The 26,670-nt window shown below is 50.2% G+C and overlaps 1 protein-coding gene across 2 annotated transcripts in view; it reads right to left on the bottom strand.

Moving 5' to 3' along the window:
* PEBP4 (phosphatidylethanolamine binding protein 4) overlaps positions 1–24,263 on the bottom strand; it is a 194,397-nt gene extending 170,134 nt beyond the window's left edge. The window contains exons 1-3 of one of the 2 annotated variants that reach the window (XM_019631574.1): positions 24,160–24,263; positions 23,554–23,690; positions 17,292–17,418 (exon numbers count right to left, since the gene is read on the bottom strand). In XM_019631574.1, the coding sequence (XP_019487119.1) occupies positions 17,292–17,418; positions 23,554–23,684 (258 nt within the window). In that variant the 5' untranslated portion in view covers positions 23,685–23,690; positions 24,160–24,263. Of the gene's footprint in view, positions 1–17,291; positions 17,419–23,553; positions 23,691–23,777; positions 23,945–24,159 lie in introns of those variants that run through there. The other variant, XM_019631573.1, reaches the window with a different exon arrangement.
* Between the last annotated feature and the right edge of the window lie 2,407 nt (positions 24,264–26,670).

The following is a 26,670-nucleotide window of genomic DNA, read 5'->3' as shown; positions in this document are numbered from 1 at the left end:
ATATAAACTAGTCATCATAAGTCAATTGTCTTCCTGAGTTCTGTGAGCTGTCCTAGCAAATTATTGAACCCGAAATGGGGGGGGGGCACCCTTGATTTTTTAGCCAAGTCAGAGAGAAGTGTGGGTACCCAGGACTTGTGGCTGGGGTCTGAAGTGGGGGATGGTCTTATGGGACCGACCCCTTCACATGTGGGGTCTGATAGTAAGCCCGGGTAGTTAGTGTGACAACTGAGTTGAACTGTAGGACTCCACATTGGTGGACAAAGAGTTGGAGAACTGGTGTTGGTGTGGACAAATCCTAAACATTTGGTGTCAGACGTATTGTGGGAGAAAGCACCACAGATAGAAAAACTGCCATACAAAACATGGTTAAAACAAGAAGTTTGAGTATGTAAATGAGCCAGGTTCAATTATCCAGAAACTGAGCTTACAAACAACAGCTCAACTCAAGTGCAGGACTACTGTATTGCCATTTTAATCAAAAACCTATTTCCTGACTCCAAGCCCTATATTACTTCCTTAATAGACCACCCTAAGTTCCCCAGGGCCTCCTGTGACCTCAGGCATGAGGCAGCGTGGTCCTGTGTGCACTTGTGACCCTGGTGGGGAAGTGGCAAATCCCACGCTGATTCATTTAGGGTCTGGTGCCTTATTAGCTTCCTTCTAGGTGAAGGCCTCTTCCTGCACAGCCTGGGTGTCCTGGACACCGGACTCTAACCGCAGCTCTGCGCCAGCCCTGGGCCCTATGAATGCCCAGCTCAGGTCTCTGCCCAGCTCCTGCCTCCACAAAAGGGGACAAAGAACCATGCTGACTTTGCTAGGGTAAGCAGCAGGTCCTTCTGCCTGGGAAGTGTAGGGTTCCAATATTTCACAAAGGTTCAGAGAGCCCTGTGGTTTCTGCTGCATAAATAGGCAAGAGAGATTGTAAAAGGCGGACTGACCCCAGGACACTGCTGGAGGGAAGCTATATGTGACACAACGTTTTCCAGTACAACGGAAGTTCCAGACTCAGGGACCCTGGATCCCATTGGGTGGCCCTGGGCTCGCAGGTGCTGTGAGTGAAGCACTGAACCCTGAGCCTTTTCCATTCCATTGCACAAACCTTATAAATAGGGGTTTTGCAGCCTGATGGACCTGAAGGGGACACTGGGGTCTCAGGTGAGACCAACCCAGGATGGCAATGATGTTTCAGGTGCAGATGCCTGTGATGTGGAGTCCATCTCACTCTGATGGTGGGAAGAATCAAGCAAGGAGCTCTGAATTGTTAAGAGCAGGATTCATTTACCTGCTTTCTGAGAGGCAGCCATGATTTTATGATTAAATGTACAAATTTGGGAACCAGACAACTGGGCTTCAATTCCCAGCTCCATCACTCACCAGCTGTGTGACCTTAGGTAAGTGGCTTAACCGACCTTGCCTTGGTATACTCATCTGCAAAATGGGGATAATAATGATTGCGAAGAGAAAATGGGTTAATATGTCTAAAGCGCTTAGAAAGAGTGCCTGGCACATGTCAACATGTGTTAAATAAAACAAAATAATACGGCAAAGGCAGGGGATTGAAAAGATGAGGCATTTTCAGTAAATGTCATTGAGGCTCAAGTGCATGGATTCTCGCTTGGGGGCTGACTCCTCACCCCAAAGGTGTCAGGCAGCGATTCCTGAATGGGGCTGTCGGGGAGGGAGTGCGGGAAGGGTTAAACCCCCAAGTGAGCAGAAAAACAAGTTCCATCTGGTCCCTGGGACAAAGCGACAGCCTGCAAAGCCCCCAGCCCGGGCTCCTGCTCAAAGGACACATTGCTTTTTAAAATTCCAACTTGTGGCTGCCTCTATCTATAAATCAACCAGTTCTCCACACCCAGAGCTCGGAGCAGGATTCACAAATGGCAGCAAGACATTCGCACGCCGAGAATAGGCCTATGGAAGCGCCTTTGCACTCAGGGCGCCCAGCCCCCAGCTTCCCTAAGGGCCTGGGCTGGTGCTTCATCAGGACTTCGGGGCAGCGATGGCTCTCTAGGTGGCAAAGAGAAGGGAAGCAAGACAGAGCAAACTGCCAAGGCTCAAGCTGGGTGGGACTGGAACTTCGTTTAGATGCCTCACTGAAGAGACTGTCCCTGGGACTCAGTTGTGTCTCCATCGTTATCATTGACTCAAAAGAGAGAAATAAAGCCGCTTGCCCTTCCTCCCTACATCACTGCTGGGACTCCATCTTCAGATGCCAGGCTGGGAGTAGGGCGAGACTGATGAATAAGAACCGTCAAACACTCCGCTCAGGCACTGGGGGAACCCTATTCCGAGAAGCAGTGGGTTTCTTCCTGACCTCCCGGCTGGCGAATCAGGGCACATGGTAGCTCCTGCGGAACACCAGGCCCCTCCCTCTGTACCCGCAAGGGGAGAGGGAGCCGGAATGAAACCCGCAGCCCTCGTGTGGACCTCTGCCTGAGGCAGGGCCCCTCGGTTTTTACCACCCCCCAGTCACATGCCCGCGCCCAAATAATGCTGAAGCCAGCCCGAGCACTAACCCCGCAGAGCAGGGAGGTAATTCACAAAAAGTTGGGCAATTCAAAGTTATCGTTTCCACAGCAACCAGCACTCAGACCATTTGGGTAGCTGAAGCCTTTTCCTCTTAGCATTCACTTTTTTCCCTCCCCAAATAGCTTTTTTTTTCATTATTATTAAAGTAATACACATTCATTGGAGAACATATGGAAATTACAGACAAGTGTAAAGGAGAAAATAAAAATCACCCTTAATCCCACTACTAGAGGTGATCCAATGTTAACATTTTGATGTATTCTCTATCCGTCTAGCGGGTTTTTTTTTGTTTTTTTTGCATGCATAAAAAGATACAATTTTCGAAAAATTGGGACTATAGTGAAATTACTGTTTTATCACTTGGTGTTTTTCACTTAAAAATATATTGTAAGGCTTTCCAGTAGCCTTACACATTCCTTAAGAACATGATTTTTAATGGCTACACAGTACTTTTTCATACGGATAGAACATATTCTATTTAACCAACCTATTGTTGAGTGTTCAGATGAGTTTTCTTTTTTCTTTCACTTTTAAATAACACTACAATGAACATCCTTTTACATAAATTTGTGTATATGTCTCTGATGAAGTAATCAGATTAAAATAAATTCATAGAACTAAAATTACTATTCAAACACAATGAACATGCTAACGATTTTAACACCCATTATCAAACCACCCTCTGAAAAGGTTGAAGCAATTTGTGCTTCTACCGGTAATGTATACCCTCCTTAAAAAACAAAACAAAAAACCCAAAATGCAAATTGGTTGGTTTTAAATAAAGTCTACACTGTTTTTAAAATTATGTTCTTTGAATTATAAATGGGATTGAGCTTTCCCCCCACATTTTTAATGAACTTCTTTCTCTCTATATAATCACCTATTTACCTCCTTTGTCCTATTCTCTTTATTGATTTATAAGAGCTCTTTATGCATAAAGATAATAATCCTTTGCCATATTTGTGGCACATATGTTCTCTCAGTTTGTCGTTGGATTTTTATTTTCTTTATGGCATTTTTTAAAGTGCAGAAGTTTCAAATATTGTTGTAACTCACATCCATCCTTCTTTTACGTTATGGCTTTGTCCTTTGATTTTTACACCTAGGCAGACCTTCTCCACCCTGAGATCAGTTAAATATTTACCTGTAGGTTGCTTTTCTAGTCATTTTACAGCTTTGTGGTTTTGGTTGTATGCCAACTGCTGTAAACTAACTGTCTGGTTTTCTTATAGAGGTGAGTCCTGCGTTGGCTTGTTTAATGGTCCTGAGGCTGGAGTGCACAGGGCCAGGTCAGAGGTGGTCGCCTGAGAGATGCAGGAGTTGGCCTGATGCTCCCGCCTTTTCAGAGATCTCAGCCTGGCAGGCACCTTTCCATGGGGCCCTGGGTTTTTGCTACTTAAAGGAAGAAATGAAGAGAGGAGGAAATAGCTGCTCCACAATTGCGTACTGAAAAAGGTGCAGCGCACATGGCTGTGTTTCCCATCTGGGATGGGGGAGGTGGAGACTGGGGAGTGCCAGATGTATGGAGAGCTGGTGAGCAGCTTCCGTCTTAGCACATTAGGAATCAAGGGATAGGATTCCACATCTGAAATTAACCGTCGCTCTATTTACAAGGTGAAGAGCTAGAGGCAGTTTTGCTGGCATTGCATGTCACCAAATAACCCATTTTTCAAGAGACACTGGGGGAAGAGGAAACCTGGGACTTCAGCTCCCCGGGGATATGCATCTTCTCTCCAGTCCAGCCCTCCAAGGGGCCCCTGAGAGAGAGCTGGTATAAGTACCAGGTGGGATGGTGTGACCCTGAGCAGAGGGTCACAGCCACTGTCCAGGAAGACACCGCTACAGACTGCCTCCTCTGTCCAGCCTCGGGAGATTACTGGCTTTCATCATCCTTTTTTCAACCCAGACCCCAAGAATCTTTGCCAAGCTGCTTGCCCAGGTTCTAAAGTCAGCTCTGCCTATACTGACAAGGCAATGGATTTGTTCATCTTTCTGCAGGTTAACTGAGTGTCTATTTGCATAGCCCTGTGTCCTGACTTGTTGATCTATTCCTCTTCAACCAGGGATAAAATACTTCCCTACCACTTCCCTGTCTCCGTGATTTCTCCTTAAACTCCTAGATAAAACCCTCCACAACCCTCTATTTTGCACCCTATGTCCCCTTATCATTGCCTTGCTTCGGCTGTCATGTTGCAGGCTGCACTGGTCACCTAGGATGAGACCACCACCACAATTTTTATTTACTGAGTGCTCCCTATGTCAGCACTGACAGGTTTACCTACATGATCGCTCATAATCTTCATTCAACAAGTATTTATTGAGTGCCCACTATATGGCAGAGACTGTTCTAGGGCTTGGGTGAAAAAAAACACAGGGATCCCTGACCTCATGGAACTCATATCCTAGCTGAGGGGTACAGGTGAAAAAAGACAAAACAAGCAAATGAAAAAAATTATATGTAGGTTAGAAGGTGATAAATACAATGGAAAGACGTAGAGCGGATAAAGTGGTTTAGGAGTGCCAGCGCAGGGCGATGGGAAGGCCTCCTTGAGAAGGTGACATTTAAGCAGAGAGTTGAAGGAGGTGTAGATGTGTGCCATGAAGATATGAGGTGAAAGAATGAGTCAGGCAGAGGAACTTCTAGTACAAGGATCCTAAAGCATGTCTGGTGTGGTCAAGAAACAACAAGAAGGCCAGGAGGCCTGGAGCCAGGTGAGCAAGGCAAAACATGGTAGGCTTTGAGGTCAGAGAGGTGACCTTGGGCCAGGTTATATAGGGTCCTGGTAAGCTATTGTGAGCAGTTTGGCTCTTATTCTGGTGAACTGGGGAGAAATGAAAGGATTCTGAGCAGAGCAGTGAACGGGTGTTACCTGCAGGGGTAAAGGCTCACTCCGGCTGCTGAATTGGGAATACGCTGGGCGTTTGGGGCAGGCATGGTAGCTGGGAGACCAGCTAAGGAGGTTGTTGCAATAAACCAGGTAGAGAAGGGGGTGGCCCTGGCCAGGGTGTTAATAGTGGAGGAGAGAAAGTGGTCAGCTTCTGGATATTTTGAAAGCAAAGCCAAGAGAGTTTTCTGGTGGCTTGGATCTTGGATGGATGGTAGGAGGGAAAGAACAGCTGTTGATGACTCCAGGATGCTCAGTTGACTCAGCTGGAAGGCTAGAGCTGCTCTTTGCTGAGATGGGGAGACAGTTGATGGAAAAGGTTTGGGGGACGGTGGAGACTGGGTACTTGAGGTTGGACATGTTGCCTTTGGAGGGTGTCTATCAGATACCCCAGTGGCCCTGTGAGTAGGACATCATGTAGATGACATTTAAAGTCAAGACACTGGATGATACCATCAAGGGAGAAGGTGTAGATAAAGATGAGAAGACTAAGCACTGAGGCCTGAGATATCCTACATGAAGAGGTTGTGAAGAGGAGGAGCCAACAGCAAAGGAGATTGGGGTGTAAAGAAGCAGGAAAATCTAGCGAGTGTGTGTCCTGGAAGCTAGGTGAAGAAAATGCATCTAGGACGCGGAAGTGACCAACTGGGTCATATGCCTCTGATGGGTTAAAAAAGATGAGGATTGAGAACTGACCGCTGGATCTTACCCAGAAATGGATATCATACCCATTTTAAGGTGAGGAAAAGGAATCTTACGGAGAGGAAGTAACTTGCCCTAGGACACAGGTTTATGAGCAACAGAACTAGGATGTAAGACAAGGGCTGTACAAAACCGGGACCCGGCTGTCTCATACCAGCCCCTTAGGCTTCAAGTGCTCTGTAAACCAAGGGAGTCAGCTCTGACATCAGCACTTCTCGTTCCTGGTAGGCTAGTCATACTCAGGTGGTCTGCAGGTCAGGGAAAATGGGATGAACAGAGAGCCAACTGCACAATTTAAAAACTTTTTAATGCCTGGTGGGATGTGAGGGGCATTCCCAGTACGAACTGGTCTGCTGGGCACTTCTTCCAACCAGGCTGCTTCTCCCATCTAATTAGGGGCCTGGTGCCTGAGGGTTTTTTTATTTAATGGTCCCTGGTTTAAGGAATTCCAGTCTAGAGATATTTGTCTTTGAATAGAAGGGCATTTTCACAACCCACTGGCAAAAGGGAGCAATGGGGCGAGGGGTGCAGAGGTGTGCACACTCGACCCAAATCAGGGACCTCTGTTTCTCCATTACCAGGTAGGTCTCCACCACCTTCAACTGCCTTGGGCAATGCCTTCCCATACAGGAGGCCCCGCCACGGTGCCGCTGTTATCACTCGGGGCAGGATGACAGTCGCCTATCTCCCCCTGGTGTCAGCTGTTCCAATTGCAGCCCCAGGAGATAGCAAGAGGCCATCCAGGCCCTCCCACAAGCAGGGAGGGCTTGGAAAGCCACGCCTCGGGGCCCGCCTGGCATTCCTCCTTTCTGGCCCCTCTGGGCCTTGTCAGCCTCCACAGGGCGGGCTGGTCTGGCCCTTTACCCACGGGCAACGGCCCTCTGCATTCCTACGGAGAACTCAGGCCCGGGCGTTAGAACATCTAGTGGCTTACCCTGACTCTGCCTCAAGTTAGTGGTACAGAAGAAACCGCGGGTCTCTGATCTGTGCACCCCTGCAGGCCCTGCACCCCTACACCCCTGCACCCCCCCCCCCATATTTCCCTTTGCTAAATCATTTGATATTGCCAGGTCCATTTATTTATTTATTATTACTATTATTTCTTGCCAGGCCCATTTATAAAGGGAGATGACGGAACGAGGGGAACTTCCACTCTTTCCCAGCGTTGGCTTAGGAGCTGGCTTCTTCCCTGGGCCTGCAGCCTGTGGCTGAGGTGCCGTCGGGAACCAGCTCAGGCCATCTGGCGTACACTGCAGGTTGCCCTCTTCCTTGTGGCAGTGTGGTGTGGTTGGGGCACCAGTTCTGGAGCCCACACAGACCTGGGTTTAAATCCAGACTCTGTCGCTTATGAGCTCTGGAAACTCTCTGCGCCTCAGCGTCCTGATCTGTAAAACGGAGGTAATCACACCTGTTGTGCTAGGTGGCCGTAAGACTTAAGTGCAACAGTGTTTGTAGAGCACTCAGCACAGAGCCTGGCCATGTGGAAAACGGTCAGTAAATGTCGCCATGGATTAAACACTTGGGGACGATGGGGATGGAGGGGGCTCGGGAAAGAGCACGGGATACAGGAGCCAGGGGATCCAAATTCTAGTCTCATTACCTCACTTAACATATCTGTGCGTCAGAGCAAACTGATGTCCACAAGGTTTTGAGGAGACTGAAATGGTGTGTGAGGCAACAAGCAGACAGGCGTGGGCTCTGAGGCCGAGCATCCGTCTTCTCTTGCTGACCTTGGGCCTCAGATTCCCCACCGTAGGCAGAAACACCTGTCTGGCCCACCTCTCATGGCTGATGGGAGATAAGGACTGTCCTGACAGGGAAAGTGCTTTTAAAATTGTAACGCTTATACTCTTGTTACCAAGAGACAGCCCTCCCCCACCCAGCAGCCAGCACTTAGCTCCATAAGGTAACACGAATCTCTCTGTGTGAGAGCCGCCTACTTTCTTGTCCCTCTCCCAAGTATGCAAAGGTCTCTGCCTTCAAGGAATTTACATTCTAGCTGGAGAGACGGACACAAAAACGAATGGTGACAAAACCAGAGTTGACACCAGGGGCAGGAGTGGGTGGATCCTTGTCTGCTCCAAAGTCTTGCTAGAATCATCCAGTTAAGGAAAGCCCAGCTTCCAGAAGGGAAGTGAAGCCACTGGACAACTGGCCACTAGTTTAGTGGAAAATGGACGGCATGACCAAACCCGATGGTGATAAAGGTGCTGGAACAGGAGTCAGGAGACCCAGGTGGGAGTCTAGGCTCCCTAGTAACCTGAAAAGGCTACATACTGTATGATTACAACAATATGACATTCTGGAAAAGGCAAAACTGCAGACAGTAAACAGATCTGTAGTTGCCAGGAGTTAGCAGGGAGGGGAAAACGAGAAGGTGGAGCTTGGAGGAATTTTTAGGGCAGCGAAACTTACTCTGTATAATACTCTAACGGTAGGAATGTGTCATTATACATCTATCCAAACCCACAGACTGTCCAACACCCAAGAGTGACACTCACGTAAGCTATGGACTCTGGGTGATACTGACATGTCAAGGCAGGCTCATGAATCGTAATAAATGTACCAGTCTGGCGGGGATGCTGACAGTGGGGCAGGCTTTGCGGGGGGCAAGAGGCATACGGAAATTTCTATACTTTCTGCTCCAGTTTTGCTGTGAATCTAAAACTGCCCTTAAAAATAAATTCTATTAAAAATGAAATAAATATATAATTTCCCTCGAGTGGCTATTTCCTCATCTGTAAAAGAGACACCAATACTGGCTCTGCCTATCTGACACTGCTGTGGTTAGGGCCAGAAGCCCTCTAACATAGAACAATGTGCTGTCCGGTGTCGGGGGTGCCCTGGTGAGAGAGAGGTACCCTCAATGTCCAGATGGCACGGCAACCATTCCCAGTCCCCAGCAGCCACCCCACCCCGTTCTCAGGCCCTTGCCCTCCCCCCGCTGCCCTCCAGGAGGTTGTCAGACTGCAGTGGGCACCTAGCAGCTACTCTGCCCAGCAGAGGACCCCCAGGTCTACAAGCTTGAACAAATAATAAGGGACATTATTACTCATTTTAAAAATCCTGAAAGGGCCAGCTGAGTGGCTCAGCTGGTTAAGAGCTCGCTTGGGATGCCAGCTCTGAGCAGCAGGGCTGCGGTTCGGATCCCACATTGAGGGCCAGTGACGCTGCGCCCTCTACAGATAAGATGATGAACAACAGCTTGACCTGGAGCTGGGCTGCTGTGAGTCGTTGGCGATGACGTAGGCTGCAGCAGGGCTGCAGTGGGCTGCCCTGAGCTACCTGAGTGGCTGGCAGCCAGCATGAGCATCTGGCAGCCGGTGTGAGCTACCAGGAGCCACTTTGAGCAGCCGACCAATGACCGGCGACCAATTGCCTCACCCAGTAAGAGCACAATGATCATACCAACATGGGCCAGTGAAGCGACGTCCTCCACAACTAGGCTGAAGAACAAAAACAGCAATTTGTCTACCTGTCTGTTCCCCTTCCCTGATTATTCCCCAATGCTGTTCCCCTCCCCACAATTCCCCAATTAAAAAAAATGCCCATAAAAAAAATCCTAAAAAACTTTCTCTGAACTCCTCTTTAGGAGATCACCTTCTTTCCCCAGCGAGAGCAGACAACAAGTCACCGCCGCCTTCAAAATGTGCATTTGTCCCTCTAAATGGCTCTGACAAAGGCCGGACAGCTATTTTAAAACCCAAGAAGCCTCTGCTCCCACTCCCAACTGACCGCTGTGAACAGATCCCAAACATGTGAAGAGTCCCACACAGACACTTACTGAGCGACCTTTTTTTTTTTTTTTGAGCCAAGATGCAAACACACTGAACTCTGCTTTCAGGTCCCATCTGCCCCCTTGGTGGAGCAGCCCACACAGGTTTTTTCTTTCAAAGAAACATTATTTGATCTGGAAAACATCTGGAACCCACTTCCCCAGCACTTGCCTGGAAACTTTCAGCAGGCATCAGATGCTCACTTACGGAGCAAACATCCTGTGTGCCTGTGCTTCCAAAAGCATCTCTGTGGACTGGGGAAAGTTCCTGGAGGGCTGGGACCAGGCCTAACTGAGGTCTGTAAACCCTGGAGCAGCGATTGTAACGTCAGGAAAGGCAGCGAGGGATAAAGAGGGCTGGACATGAAGATCGAGGCCAAGCACCTTCTAGCGAAGCCACTGGAGAACAACACATCAATCACACAAGTGTTTCCGAGTCCGTTCTGTTAACAATGACAGCAGTGTACATTTTCACCATTACGATATGCCCGACATGGGAAGGGCTGGGGTTTGTTTCCGTTTGTTCCCCCAGTACAGTGTCTGGCAAAGGGGCAGAGAGGAGAGCTCCACCAGGATCTCCTCTAGCGAATGGATGCATGAATGACATCCCAAGTCCAGCATGGACATTGTGGCCCATTTTCCAGTAATCAGGGTGGGTTCAAGAGGCAAAATTAGGGACTGGTTGAGTGGCTCAGTTGGTTAAAACCTTGCTCAAGAGTGCAAGCTCTGAGCAACAGGGTCGCTGGTTCAATACCTGGCCCGAGCTGAGCTGGCGCTGAGCTGCCAACAGGTGGCAGGATGGCTCAGCTAAAAAGAAAAAAGAGGCAAAATTACGTAGGTGAAGGAGCAGGAAACAGGAAGGCAGGAAACCTGCCATGGCAGGCTGGTTCCTCTACTTCCCAGCTTTGGCAAGTGTGACCTTGGACAGCACCCCGTCTGCGATTGTGGGGATCATCCCTGCTCTGCACAGCTCCCAACACCGCTGGAAGGATCCTGTGACATCCTGCACGGCAAGTTTCTTTGCAACCTAAAAACTGGACTGCCAAGGTGAGAAGTGATGATGAGCATCTCTCTTGTTTCACCTGGTCCATTGTGGCCAGAAGCACCCCCATAACAGAGGGCTGAGTGGCCTGGGCTGCGGTGGGACGCAGCTGGGTGACTTCAGCAGACTTCGGCTAGGGACAAAGGATCAGATGACATGTGAGCAGATTATCCTCCATGCATGCAACCTTGTCTGGGGGCTGGGCACTGCCTTACCAGGCCTGGCTCCACCTGCCAGCCCTCCTCTCTGTTACAACCCCACAGGCTCCTGCCTCCGGGAATGAGACTCGCACAGGCCTCCCAGAGCCTCCTGCAGCCCAAACCCTTTCCCACACCTTCTACTCTTCAGACTACAAGCCAGTCTCTTGTCATAATGACAACTGATGCCATTTATTAAGCTCCTATCACATGCTAGGCACTGGGTTACGGTCGCATCTCATTAGTTCTGTAAACAATCACTGATGCGTTGGTGGACCCCCCAGTAGACGCCTCACCCTGTCCCCTGTCCTGACTGTACCTTCTGCCCACAGCCCACTGTCCTGGAACTTCCGTCGCCATCACTCGGGAGCAGTGCCAGGCTCCCCCAGCCTGGTCCTGCAGCAGCCTCCCCGTTGCCTGTCTGACCTGACCTCTGCAGGTTGGCTGCGCTTGACCACCCCGGATTCTCACCCCAGCGAGCCTGGCCACGTGGAAGATTCCAACCCCTACGTCTGGGTTGCTGAGGACCCAAATCTAGGCCTCCAGCCCTGACTTCTTTTCTCGGCATCAGCAGCCCCTAGACCTGCTTATGGGGCAGCTGCCTCTGGGTGCATGCAGGGTCCTTAAGTTCAGTGTACGCAGAAGTCACTGCCCCTGTCTGTCTTCCCTGTAGACCTAGCACTTCTCTTGTGTCCCTTACTCAGTGAAAGCATCATTATTAGGGACAGGCCCCAATCATACCCATCACCCTGATAATTATGCAACAGCACCCCCTTCACTCTCCAAAGCGTCATGTTTTTTAGGATAAGCTATATGCTCAGCCTTCTTCTTACCTACCCCTCTGCCCATCACAGAAGCCTTTTCCCTCCCCCATGCTCTCCGTTCCTCCACAGCCACCAAGCCCTGTGGGTTCCACCTGCTTTCTCTCTCGCAGTCCCAGGCCACGGTTCACGCCCTCACCTATGTGGCATCAGCAGGGTGCTCTCCTGTTTTCAGTCTCACCTTTCTTTCATTCTCCACCTGTGCAGCCCCCCTGAATTGCAAATGGCTCACATTCACCAGTCTAAAAATCAAATGGTGACACCCCCCTCCCCAGCCTGGCTTCAGGATAAAATCCAGACTCCACTGCAGGGACCACGAAGCTTCCGTGGCCCCTCACAGTGGGGCCCCGCCTCCTCCCGAGCCTCATTCCTCACCAGGCCACGCAGGCTCCCTGTCCAGGCCCTACATGTTCATTGTCCACAGTTAGGCTTGGGGTCACCTCCTCCTGGAGGCCTCTCCTGATTCCAGCTCGGCTTGGCTGCCCTCGTGGTACCCGTGGGTTTCTCTATGGCGCCACTGACACCAGCGTCCCTACCTTTGCTGTCCACCTGTCTGTCTCCCCACTTAGACTGGGAGTTCTGTGATGGCGCCTTTTATCTTTGAATTTCTAGCATTATCATGGTGCTTGTGTGTTCAGTAAACATCTGTTAATGAATCATTTCATATCCCAGACACCAAATCTGCACCGTCCCCAGAGCGAACGGGCCTGTGCTGGCCGCCCCCGCGGGCACGCACACTCCCCCGCCCCGGTGCCGCCTCTGGGACCCATCTTTCCTGAATGAGTGACTCTGCACGTCCACCAGGGGTGCTCTAACCGGCAGTACCACATGTGACCGCAGCACCCCTGTTTTTCTGTGTGTAAGGAGAGGGGTGTGGGCGGCTGATGAGCACTGAGGCCTCTCTGTCTTCGAGGAGTTTGTGACTTTGCCACATGCATATGTCTCCAGATTTCCAGGCCTCACACAATTTGTGTAGAAACTTATGTCTCTACCTTGGGCCCACAGGGTATGTCTCTACCTTGCCCCCAAGCAGCAGCGACAAAGATGCCACAGGTCCAGGGTGGTGTAAGAATGTGCCTGCCCAGCCAGGTAGGAGGACACACTGCGTCACCTGCTTTGCGGGGAGGAGACATAAGGCCAGCTGAGCCTTACTGGAAAGGTGAGGGACGGCAGGACAGAACTGCTGTGGTCTTTGTTCCTTTCCTCAAACGCAATGCACGTTCCCCACTTGCAGGCAATTTCTTCGCTTCAAGAGGATTCCAGCTGCTTCAATTTAAGGTGAAGAATAAACCCAGTCAAGAAGTTTCTCAGGGGCCTTTCAGTTTTCACTGGCTCGACAAGGGATGTATTTTAAGATGTTTTTGCCTCTTAATGTCTGTCAAAGTGCCAGGGGAGAAAGCTTCCTCTGACTTCAACACCTCTCTCAGCGCTCAGCGGCTACTGGCACAGGGATTCTCCGTATTTTCCTGCACTGCTTTGGCTTCGCAGCAGGAGCCCAGCTGACCTCCCTGTTCTCTCCCTGCCTCCCCCTTTCCCGCCCCCCAGCCACACCTGCCCTGGGTGGAGGAGACACTAGTGCTGGTCCAGGGTCCACAAGGCCCAACAGCTGTCCTTCAGGACACCCAGCAGCTTAAAGGGCAAACTGCTGGGCTCCCATGTTTCACAGCTTACACTCCACGAGGTGTCCTTACACCTGCCATACATTCATTCATTCATTCACTCATTCATTCAGTCAAATACCCACTTGGTCACCCCATCCGCCAACTTGGGTCTGTGATGCTGGTAGGGGTTGTGGGTGGTTCAAAGAAATATAACACATGGTCTTATTATACATTGGTTAAAGCTATGAATATACAACCACAATACAAAACAGAAGGAAGTGAACTTTGGGTTTGGAGGGTGTGGAGACGTTAAGAAGTTTCAGAAAGACAAGAGATCAGCTAGGTATGGGGTTGGGTCCCAGAGGGAGACAGTCAGGGAAGACTTCTTGGAGGAGAAAGCATTTTTGGTGGTGGCAGGGTAGGCTAGCATGCAGGGTCCAACTATGGGGAAGGGGCCTGAGCAAAAGTGTGGACACGGGAAGCTCTCTGGTGGGCACAGAGGCACTGTCTTATGCCTGCTGCTCTCCTCCTTCCAGGGCCTCAGGGCTCCCTGGGCATGTCCACTGGCAGCCACTGCTTTGGTGGCATTGCTTTAATCGCCTTTGAAGGAAGGCACTGTCCCCACACAGGCAGTCACCAACCTCTTGCCCTTTTCCATCAGGCCCTCAGCCCAGAGGAAATGCCTTTATCCTCTTCTCTGTCACTAAGGTTGAGGCTCCCCCACCCCCACTTTTGAGGGACCCTGTTCCTAATAGCAGCTGCTTCCCCTCCAACTTTCCCAGCTACTCCCTCTAGAGGTATGTGTTCCCTTCACCCCTAAAGGAAGCGCCAGCCACCATCTCGCTTCTCACTGTGCCTGGCCTGTCTCTACCTCCCTGTCACCACCTTTCTTAGCAGCCACTGCTCTTTCTGTCTTAGGAAAGCACCCCCTCAGCAAGCCCTCCCCACCTCTGCCAGTACCTCAGTATCTTCCAGAGAGCCCTTGCCAGTGGTGCAGGGGTCAAGCCTCTGGAGTGGGGCAGACCTGGATTTAAACCCTACTCTGTCACTTTGTAGCTCTGCACTTGGCCCAATTCCTTCCTCCCTCCCTTTCTTCTTTCCGCCGTTCCTTCCATAGGAACTCTCTTGTTTTTCCTACACTTTTCCCCTTCTGATAACCAGCACCTTGCTTCTACTTTGGGGGAGCCATCCTCTGCTGCTCTCAGCTCTTATAGATTAAATGGGGCTGCCCAGGGTCACTGTTTGGCTCAGGGATGGGCTTGTTATCCAAGCAGGATGAATCTTGGGACTTTCAATGGTTAGAAAGGGTCAATCAATTCCCACTGAGGTTGATAAACTAGTCAAACAAATCTGAAGCCAGTGGTTTTTGTCATCATATGCAAAGAGTCTATTTATAATTAAAATCAGCACAGAGAAAAAGAGAGAAAAGGGAGAGATAGATAGATTCCTGGTGACGTTGTTTGAGCACCTGGACCCAGCCATGCCTGAAGTCGTCCCAGGAGCTTTCAGTTTGTGAACCAATAATGCCTTCCCTCTTTTTTGGCACAAGACAGTTTGAGTTGGCTTTTGTCACTTGCCACTAACAGCCTCGACTAAAGAAAAACTTAACTTGCAGACTTGAGGAGAGCATTACATGCAATGACATATGAATAATACCCAGCATAAAGTAGGGGTACCACCAGATGAATGGTGGCTTTTAATAACTAACTGAATCTGCCTTCTCAAAGGTCAAATTTCCATATAGTGTAGTTCTAGTAGTAGAAATACTACTTTTTCTTTCTTTCTGTCTTTCCACACCACTTTGACCAAGCCATCTGTTGTGAAATCTGCCCTCCTTGGCTTTCTTAACCACAGCCCTGTGTCCTTCCTAAGTCTCGGGGTTTTCTATCGCACCCCACCTCAGGGCTGAGACAGGGTGGGAGATTTCAGGATCTGGAGAGGGCGATGTCTTCTCTGCATTATGTGCCCATATCCCCCAGGACAATCAGTATCAACTAAACAGAATCGAATGCAAAGTATCAACTAAACCAAATCCACTAAATCAACTAAACTTGTCCCTCCCGAGGACACCAGGTACTCAGAGAAGTCTACACTGCCATCTAGTGGGCATCTGTAGCTACAACATGCAGAACGGAGCCTTCTGCCGAAAATTTCCTCTGGGGACAGTCACTGGGCTGTGAATTCATCTGGTCCAACCTCCTCACTCCTTAAGTGACAAACCGAGGACAAGCGAATTAATGGTGAGCTAAGAGTCCTCTCTCACTGGGCTCCTGCCCTGCTTTTGCAGCCTACCACCTCCTGTCCCACGAGTTAGAATCAATGCAGCCTACATTTCCTCTGCTTCTCCCACCTGTCCATGTGTGACTCAGGCCAAGGGTGTACAGAGAGGAGGGCCTGACATGTGTACATGTGTGTACATGTGTGTGCATGCGTGTGAGGCTGGGGAGGGTGGACGGGAATGAGACCCAGAAGGTCTCCTCATTACATGCTTGCTCGGTCTCCCAAAAAAGGATGTTTGTCATGGTTGCAAACATGCTATAGACTGTCAAAGCTTTTTATTTTCAGCCTCATAAATATCACAATCTCTTTGTTCCCGAAGAGAGAAAAACAGTTCAAGAAAGAAAGAAAAAAATCTATCCCTCTACCTCCAAGTAATCTATGCGACCCCTAGCCCTGAACTGGCTATGTTGCTCTGCTTGCACTGATGACTGCAACCAGGCTGGACAAACAGAAGAGAAGAGCCAGCTGTGGCCTCCCTTGTCACCATGCACAGCGGGGACCAGAAGGCTGGCTTTAGTGTGCATGTGGTCACATCCTGAGCGTGACCCTCTGTCCCCACCCATCCGCAGCCTGAGTCTTGAACACATCACAATCCTTGTTCCTGGGTTGACACTGGCACCTCCAGCTAAGACAAAGCAGAAAGTGAGGGTCGCCTTCCACCTGCGATGCTTTGGGAGCTCAGTCTGGCCTGGGAGTCAAGGAAGAAAGAAACGGCGACCGGAACACCACAGCAGCTGCCCCAGGACATGGTATGGCCGCTGGGAACAGCACCCGCAGCCCCACTTCCCACTTCCCAGGTTAACCTCACCCCCAAACCAAGGGAAATTTCCAGAACAAGATGGTACGAATCATTTTCAGTAAAATGAGTAGTTATTTTCAATTCCTGCAATGCTTCCATCTTCTGCTTCAGACAGCTTTGGGCAAGCTTTTGAGCACGTTTTGTATTGCAGTGACCAAGTCTCAGGACGCACTGACCTCTGCTTGTTTAGCCTACGTGAGAAGTGCTGCCCACGACAAACCAGCTCCCCCACTTTCAGAAGGTCATTCTGAAAGCCCAGCCACCTCACGCCTTCAGCAAGGATGCCCTAGAACCCCCTGTCTCGTCCTTTCCTCTTTAGACTCCAAAGCACGCGCTAGCTGGTCTCCTCAATGGACTTCGGGGCCAGGCTTAGGGGCTCAGGGGCTGCAGGAGCAGGGAAAGAACTGGGCAGAGGGGCCCCGAGCCCTGACAAAGCTCCTGGTTTGAAACCCTCCCACCCGCCCCAACCTCCTCCAAGGCCACGGGGCTGCTCTAAGGAAGGCACATGCTTATGTCAACAGCCATCTGTTACCACCAGACCCAACCCAGATGGCTATGCACCCAGCTTCGAGTTACTCGGATGAACAGACTCAGAGGCAAACTGAGACCCACAACTCTCCCTGCTCCCACCCCAGGCCAGACCTGTTCACTTACCTCTAAGGCCCGAGGGAACTTGACTGTTGGCGCGGGCCACTGGGTAATCTTTTGTCTATAGTTGTTGCAGTTAGGAACAAACATGCAGCCAATGTTGCCCAACTCTGGGTAGAAGACTTCAAGGCCCCTATGGGGAGAACGAGGCTGTTGGCCCATGTCAGGGTTTTGGGGGAGCCTGGGGTTCATAAGGCTTCAGTCTAGCACTGTTGGAAATGTAACGCCAAGTGCGATGGAATCCTAGACCTGCCCACTAACTTGTGTGACCTGTGTGACACTTGACCTCTTGGTGTCTCAGTTTATTCACCCATAAAATGGGAACACGAGTACCATCTACTTAAAGGGTTGGTGTGAGGAGTAAGGTAAGTGATCGGCATTTACAGCAGAGCCTGGCCTGTGGCCGGCAGTCGGGAAGTGTTAACTATTGTCAGTGTTTACTTCTCAAAAAGAACGTACATCCATAGGCAAACTTGGCCAGTGTCTTTAAAGTAGGATTGGGTTTATAAGAACAATGTTGACACATTTCTTTTCAGGAATGTTCATATTACATAAAGAAAGGTTTAGCAAGTTAACACAGCCTTCTTCATGGGCACAGACGGTTCTCTGCTCTACACAATTAAGAGCCTCTCAACTTTTAGAATAACCCTCTTCTTTGGGTTAAGTATGGCCCATATCCTAGGCTCTTGACCTACTATTACACTTTCAAAATGCAAATGTCTCTCAGGGGGTAAAACCTAGCCATTAAGACTGTGGTATGAATCTATGTATCTACTTTCTCCCTGAGAAGAACGGCCTGAACAGCGCTTGTGCTCTGAGAATCCAGCTTAGTAGGAGGGCTGATTCCACGATGCCAGCAGGGTTAGCCTTAAGTGCTCACCTGTATTTGAAATTCAGGGATGTAAGCCAAGCTTTCAAATAGATACTTAAAAAAATCTTGTGCCAACTGTTTTTTTTTTCTTTACCTGACTTTTCCTCCCTGTTCTTATCATGAAGACCCAGGGTCTCTGTAGGGTTTGTCAACCGATGGTTGTCGGCGCCGATTCAACGCCAACAGGAATCCCCAATTTGGGCTCCGGTGAAGAAGAAGGCTTTAGTACAAAAAGCTCAACTGTGATACAGCACGGCTATGGAATAGTTCAATACTGGTTACAACTCAATTATAAAACAGCACAGCTGCGAGGAGGCCCTGGATGCGAGGAGGCCCTGAATGCGAGGTGGTATGACCCCTCTCCAGCTAGACTGCTCTGCTCAAGTGAGCCATGTCTTCAGCTCCAGCAGGGAGAGAATACAGCCTTCAGTGGAAAGGGAAAAGATGCTCTCTGAGCTTGAGGAAAGCAAAGCTGACTTATATAGAGAAGTCCCCACTCTGGTTCCTGATTGGTCTGTTCTCATGCATATTAGGATTCCAAATCTTCACAGTTTGGTTGGCCCAAAAAGCACTGTTCTGATTGGTCAGAATGGTACTGCTCTGATTGGTCTGTGAAGATGCTAAGAAGGGTATAGTTGTGCATTTCCTATTGAAGGGTAAAGTCACAGTCCTATTGGTTGAAATATGATGCCAGGAACTCCTTTATAAGGCATGGCAGTGGAGGCAGGCAGTTCAGTGCAGACTTCTCCCTGAAGTGCAACTTTCAGGCTTGTGTGAGAGGCTCCTGTTTAGCAACAGCTGCTAAGCTCTGTTTATAAATTCAAGCCCAGTTAGCCACCGGGAGCCCTTCTCAACAGATATGTTCATTCTCAAGATCAACAGGTTCATTTGGTTAAGATGATTCACTGAGAGAGAAGGGTTAGGTCCTCAGCCTTTGTACATAGCCCAGCGTGGCTGAGAACCTCCAGAGCCCACCAGTGGCCACTCAGAGGTGGCCACAGTTCCCTGCTGGGGGTGACGCCTGAAGGGGACCCAGTGAGAATGTAATTTGGGGGAGTATATCTGGAGGGGGAGCTCCCAAGTTCTAAATCTGAGAAAAAGGCAAGGATAGCTTCCTAATGGGGAGCCCCACATTCCCCCTCCCACCTTCATCCTTCCAGAGGCTTTTGAGGTCCCACCTCAGGAAAAGGCAGCTAAAGCCTACAACATCCAACAAATACAAGATTCTTCTTTGGGCCAGCATCCCAAAAACCCAGATTCAGGCCGACCGAGGCAGGACAATTCACTGAAGCCACTTAGCTGAATCACCAGCTTGCCGAGCAAACTTGTTTCTTTTAACTCTTCCTAGGTTTGCAGTTATTCCTTTTGCATGGCATGGTTTTGAATAGCTTTTGAAGGACTTTTAGAGGACAGGTTTTTATTTATCTTCACAGCAGCCTTTTCAGGACCATTTGGTTTGTTTCTGCCACAACTCCCTGCACTACAGCTAGTGAGGGGACCCTCCACCAGCAGCGAGATGGAAATTCAGCACATGGCATGGAACCGGGAAAGGCCAAGGGGCGGGAAGGAGGGAAACTGAGGATGGGAGGGGCCTTCCTCGGGGGGGGGGGCAAACGGGTCTCCTCACTTTGTTCCGGTAGAATTGCTGCAAATGCCAAAATCATTAAGCCAAAATCAGCAAGTTGACATTTGGTGAGTGGTCTTAAAGCCACAGAGACTGCCCCAGCAGGGTATATATCAGGGGACTAGGGATTGGGGCTGTGCTCCCCAGCCCCTATCACACACATGGGTGATGCCAGCCCAGCGTGTGAAGCCCTCATGTTGCTCCACATAGCAGGATTAGGATGGGCCAAGAAGCATGTGTGGGCCTCTGTCCTGTCTAGCTGTTTTACGAAAGGCTGGGATCAGGGCAAGGAAAGCAAATTTATTACATTTGCGAATGGCACAAAGTTGATCATTTCCAATTCAGATGATCAAATTGGCTTAAAGGAAGATCTGGACAAGCCGAGATGAACTGAATAAAAAATTAAATTTAGTGAGAATACACTTTAAAACTTGCATTCAAGGGCCGGCCGAATGGTGCGATGGTTAAGAACTGGTTTGGGACGCCAGAGGGCCCCGGTTTGGATCCCCCAAATGAGGGCCAGTGACACTGCCCTCCACAGCTAAGATGCTGAACAACAGCTCAACCTGGAGCTGGGCTGCCGTGAGTCGCCAGCGACGGCGTAGTCTGCAGCCCCTGTGGCAGTGGGTTCCCATGGGCTACCATGTGTAGCCAGCAGCCAGCGTGAGCGGCCAGCAGCCGCAGTGAGCGGCCGTCCAGAAGCCGGCGACTGATCTGCCTCGCCCGGGAAGAGCACAATGATGGTGCCAACTTGGGCCAGTGAAGCAACGTCCTCCACAACTAGACTGAAGAACAAAACGATAGCAACTTGTCTGTTCCCCTTCCCCCGATTCCCCAGCACTGTTCCCATCCCCCCAATTCCCCAATAAAAATCTTTAAAAAAAAACAAAAAACTTGCATTCAAGTTCAAAAACCTCGAAGGTGCCATCTTTCGGCAGCGAGTGCCCTTCCGGCTCATGGATATGACTGGCAGGGTCCAATATACCTGCAATGATCCCCATTTCCTTTGTGTTATCCTCTCCCCTTGAGTGGGGGCTGGATTCAGTGACTCACTTCTAACAGAGAGAATAAAACCGAAGTGATGGGATGTCTCTTCCAAGATTATAAGAAGATGGCGGCTTCTGCCCTCTCTTGTAGGCGCTGCTTCTCAAATCCTTGCTCTGAGGAAGCTGGCTGCTGTGTTGTATACAGCCCCATGGAGAGGCCACATGGCCAGAGACCGAGGCCCGTCACAGCCACATGAATGAGCTTGGAAGCAGAAGACCCCACCCTGACCCGTCCATCCTCCAGATGAGACTGCAGCCCCAGCCAACAGCTTGACTGCAGCCTCCTGAGGAACCTTAAGGTATTGAATCCTAACTTCAAGGATTTCCTATTAGACTCTAAATACCCACAAAAGGAGTGGCTTCTGGGGGGAAGGGGGTGTTACTCATAGGTCAGAAGCTTGAGCTGAGCAGCTTTCTTGGGGACGGAGCCCAAGCACAGAAGGCACTAATCCCTCCTTGGGGGTCTGATGTGTCCATGATGTGCTCTCATTCGAAGATGATATTTTATGAACAAACAAAAACCTTCAGCAGGAATAAAGACAAAGCTTCCCTTTTGCAACAACGATTTATAATCCAAAGACTTTTCCTGGCATGCAACTTTAGTGTCATAAGTTCATGTTTCTCAAACTGGGGGTCTGCTGGTGTGTTCTAGGGAGTCCTGAGAATGGCTCCTGCTATGGTATGAATGTTTGTGTCCCCCAAGTTCATATGTTGAAATCCTATCCTCCAAGGTGATGGTATTTGGAGGAAGGGCCTCTGAGAGAGGCTTAGGTCATGAGGGTGGTGTCCTTATGAATGGGGTGAGTGCCCTTATAAAAGAGACCCCAGAGAGATCCTCCATTTTCCACAACGTGAGGACACAGCAAGAAGATGCTCATCTATGAACCAGGAAGCTGGTCCTCAGCAGAGATTGAATCTGCCCACACCTTGATCTTGAATTTCTCAGCCTCCAGAACTCTGAGAAATAAATGTCTATTGTTTATCAGTCCCCCAGTCTGTGGCATTTTGTTATAACAGTCTGAATGGACTAAGACAGCTTTTTCCCCTTTACTGGAGTGTAAGAAGCTCCGGGCCCTGGATGGGGACAGCAGCCCAAGGCAGGTCGGGAAAGAGCGTGAGTGCAGTCAGACGAGGAGAGTCGAATCCCCGCTCTGCCACCTGTAAGCTGTGTCAGCACCATGGGCAGGTTACTTAGTCTCCGGGGACTCCTCTTCTGCAAAATGAGGATGATAATACTTACTTGGAGGATCTGTGATAACAGTGAAATGAGTCAAGGAGTCTAAAGCACCAGCAGAACTCCTGGCACATAACATGTGCCCCAATTGACAGCATGCGAATATCTGTAGGACTGAGCTTAGGGCAGCTGGGGCCCAGGCCCGTCACCTCCAGGGACCACACACACATGATCATTTTCTATGTGTTCCACGGTGTGGGTGACACAGGGAGGTGCAGAGGCACTCCATAATGGGGCCATGACCGTGGCCTGGCCCTGCCTTGTCCCGGCCCCGCTGACCTCTCAGCTTGCAAGGGCTTGACCTTTTGCCTACAGGAGGAAAAAGCCTACCTGCCCCCAGGGTAGGTTCCGCTCATCAGAGCACCTAGAGGTCAGTGCCCACCTGTGAGAGACAGCCACGTTCCTTCTTTCTCCCACACAAGACTTCACCCAGAACCGTTTCACCAGAGTTTTAAAAATGTTCTGATAGGAGCAAAATTTGTGTTCTCTCTCTCTCTCTCTCTCTCTCTCTCTCTCTCTCTCTCTCTCTCTCTCTCTCTCGGATTCAACTACCTAACTTTTTAAGGGAAACCATGAATTTATCTTTCTAAAAGTAGTGTTTGTAAGAATTCAAATATACACAAAANACCGTTTCACCAGAGTTTTAAAAATGTTCTGATAGGAGCAAAATTTGTGTTCTCTCTCTCTCTCTCTCTCTCTCTCTCTCTCTCTCTCTCTCTCTTTCTCTCTCTCGGATTCAACTACCTAACTTTTTAAGGGAAACCATGAATTTATCTTTCTAAAAGTAGTGTTTGTAAGAATTCAAATATACACAAAAAGACAGAGTACAAAGTAGTTCTTCCTCCCTCTCTCACTTCTGATGGCTTCAGTGGGAAGACAGGCCGGCCGAGGGGGTGGCTGCAAAGTGGTCTGGGCAGCCTTTAGGATGACCCATGAGTCCAGGAAAGTAAGACTGGCTTTTCTAACAAACATCCCAGTGAGGAGAGAGCTGAACTCCTAACACAGAGGGGGAGAACCTGAGGTCCAGCCTCTTCACTGGAGGACAAGTGGCCACATCCCCTGAAAGGCCTGACGCTCCTGGGCCTTGTTACTGAAAAGCAAACAACCAGCTTCCTTCCATACAGGAATGGTCCAAGCACACACCCTCTGCCAGCTCCCACTTTTCTTTAAAATGATACTTTGTTGTGGAGGAGGGAGCATTTTGGGCTGTAGGGAAGGATACTCTTGCTGGGGAGGGCACAGGACCCCTGAGGTTTGGAGGCCAAAGGGGTGGAGGGAGCTGACCATATCCATATACCCTCCTGGTCCAGGGAGAGCACCCCCTGGCAGGCAGGATCCCAGCTCAATGCTGTCCCCCATCAAGGTGGTCTCCAGAGCTGACTCATTCTTTGCTTGTCAGCAAAGACTGCCTTAGGAGACGGTGCGCCTTGGTTCTGGAGACACCCTTCCCTGAGACCTCTGCCCAACTGCTTTCTGGGTCCCACCAGCCTTACTTGCAGAGAACAGCATCAATGTCAGGCAGGGCCTCGTACATACACTGGTCATTTTCTTCCTCATCTGTAGTGACCACCATCATGAGGCTCAGAATCAGGACTGCCGTGGCCAGCCTCATGGTCCAGCTCATGCGCACCTGGAACAGAAGGAGCCTTTAGAGCTGCCGGGTCCTCTGTAGGGGGCATCCTTGCCACCCCGTACACCCCCCACTCTAGGAGCCCACCTGGTACCACAGAGACTTCTGGTGAGCAGAGGGAGAAGGGCAGGCAGCTGCTTGCCACCCGGATATAAGTGCCTTAGGAGGACCGGGGCCTACTCCAAGCTGGACTCAATTTGCAGTCCTGGCTGAGGCCTCGCCTCTGTCAGAGCAAGGGTCTCCTGTCACTCTAGTCCTGGCTGCCAGGGCTGAGAGCCGGTTGCAAAGCAGAGGTGCTTATATAAGCCTGTCAGCACAGCTCCTCATCCTGCCCCCGCCACTTGCCCCGCGTGTGGTTGGTTGGCCAAGGGCCAGCCTTCTCCTTTGTCTTCAAAGGCAAATTCTGGTAAGCTGGTGACTCCAGGCTTCAGGCCGGGGGCAGGTTCTGGGGTGCTTGCAAGACCCTGACCTTGGTTGTTTTTCCAGGAGCAGGGGTTTGGCTGGGCCGTGCCCTTTGGACAGCTCTGCTTCTCCTGCCCACAGCTCCTCTGCCACCTGTCTCGACAGCCTCTAGGCTGTCTGATGGCGGGTGTGCTTGGACACAGCAATCTTGTGTAGGAGGGGCTGCTGCAAGTGGGGTAGGGCCACCCCAGCCCTGAGGCCAGCTCTGAAGGGCCAGCTGAGGACAGAAGGGCACGTCCGACTGCACCTTGCAGCAGTGCTGAACTCAGCACTCTCCCAAAATAAGTCTCTGGAGAAGAAGGCCAGCAGAGCTGCTAGGGAAGGGGAAAGCTTGTACCAGCGCTGTGCTGGGAAGCAGAGGGTGCCTGGGCTGACCATATTGAACTCCTCCTCTGGGTAAAAGGCCTGCGGAAGGGAAGGAGCATGTGGGGCTCTGATTGGAACCAGAGTGGGCAGGGGACGATCAAAGGCGCTTCCCCCACAGCCTTTCCAATTGATCTGCTCTCTGTCCGCTCTGAGTCAGGGGTGTGGGAGAGTGCAGGGGCATGGTCCAGCAGCAGGGAGCTGAGGACTCTTGGGTTCTGCTCTGAGCGCCTTCGGGCTGCTGGTGTGTGTGTGTGTGGGGGGGTGCGGGGGCGGGGGAGGGCTATGCCTCTTTAGAATGTAGCACTTCCCCCCTTTCAAAAATAAGCAATATGACTCCGCGGCCCCTGTGCCTTGCTAAGAAACATGAGATCATTGTTATAAAGCACATGCAACTAGATCTTTAGAGAAACTATCTTCAATATAGCTTGCTTTGCAGTTGAATTCTTGTTTCCAGGATTCCAACTTCTAGCAAAAAGCTCTTCTTTTGGGCTACCAATTAAACACATTTCTCAATAATGATGAGGGCTGCCCCACAGAGAACTCGTCCCCAAGATCTCCTCGGCCAGAAGGTGCCTCCTGGTAGCCTCCTCACAAGATGGTTGCGAAAATGAAGTGAAATGAATTATATAAGACACTTAGTGAGGCACCTGGCACCTAGGGAATGCTCAATAATTTATGGATGGTATAAATATTCTTCCACAGATTCATTCATTCATTCATTCATTCATTCATTCATCTGTTAGCAATCCATTTCACCAACAGGCATTGAGTGTCTCTCGTGGGCTGGGTCCCATTCCCCTCTCCCCCTGGGGTATAGGGTCTCTGTCCTCATGAAGCTCACAGGACAACCACAGCCAGAGGATGATGCTGCCAGAAAGGTCTGCCAAAGCCAGGAGAACCTTGTCTTCAAAGTGGTGGCCACTAGAAAAGCCAAAACTTTCCTGGGTGCCAACAGCCCTTAGCACCAGCAATGAATGGCTGTCTGGGGGTGGGGGAGTGTCCCCAGTGCAGGGCTGCCTCTGGTGACCCCACACACATGAGCAATTCCTCCTTACTCAGTATGTGCTAGGCTTTTATCGTTGAATCCTCATGATGATCCTGGAAAGTACGGGAGACTGGGGCACAGAGAAGTTAGCTAACCTGGACCTTGGTCACATGGGTAGTAAGTGGCCAACCTGGGATTTGAATCCACACTGTCTGGTTCCAGACCTCCATGTTCCTTAACCGCTGTGCTCTCCTGCTCCCTCTTGTGGCTCTGCTGTCTCCCCATTTGCTCCCCACCCTATTCCTTTTGTTCTTGGAATAAGGCCCAGAATCTTCCATGTAGCCCACAATGCTCTGCATGCTCTGGTTCTTCCTGCCTCTCTAGCCTTGTCTCTCTACTCTCCTCTGTTCAAGTGTCAACTCCAGTTAGTCTCTCAAGCTCCTTCCTGCCCCCAGGACCTTCTCATGCCCCATCCCACTTCCTACTCCCTTCCGGTGGATAGCTGATGAGTCATTTCCTCAGAGATATTTACTCTCACCCCTAGGCTCTGTTAGATTCCAGTTATACAGGACCAGAGCACTTTACTCCTTTCCTTATGTTCTTATATGAATTCTTTCGTAATTATTGGCTTTGTGATTTGCTGATAGTCCCAGACAGCTCTGAGTCTGCCCCTAGCATTCTAACTGCAGTCCCTGGTGTGTCTCGATGCAGAATAAACTCTTGTTTGAATGCCTAACAAACTTGCCACTTTTGTTTCTGATCGTCCTGATAGTCACCTAACAGTTCCTAACTCTCTATAAACATCAGTAGGAAGCTAACCACTCAGGTTGGCGCCTGGCCCCAGATCCCTTTTGCTTATTTATACAAGCTTCTCTGGCTTGTTTTTGTACAGAGAGATCTGACAGGATGCAGTGGTTCTTGGTATTTTCGAATCTGGTCTTTCTCTAGGGGATTCACAGGACTTTGCTTCATACTCCGAGTCCAAGATCTAGAAGCCACATTCAAGCTGGGCGAGGCACAGTTCCCCCTGCCCATCACCAGCCTGTTTTGCTCAATTGCTTCACTTCCGGAAGCTCCCATGTCCAGATCCCTTGGTGGCCAGTCCCTTTCTCTTTCTTCAATTACCTGGGCTGGGAACAACTCCCAACACTATCAATCAGGCAAAGC

Source organism: Hipposideros armiger, unplaced genomic scaffold (genome assembly GCF_001890085.2).
Source record: "Hipposideros armiger isolate ML-2016 unplaced genomic scaffold, ASM189008v1 scaffold_1015, whole genome shotgun sequence".
NCBI classification, from domain to species: Eukaryota; Metazoa; Chordata; class Mammalia; order Chiroptera; family Hipposideridae; genus Hipposideros; species Hipposideros armiger.
Note: the sequence above shows the minus strand (reverse complement) of the source record. Positions and strands in the feature narration are given on the sequence as shown.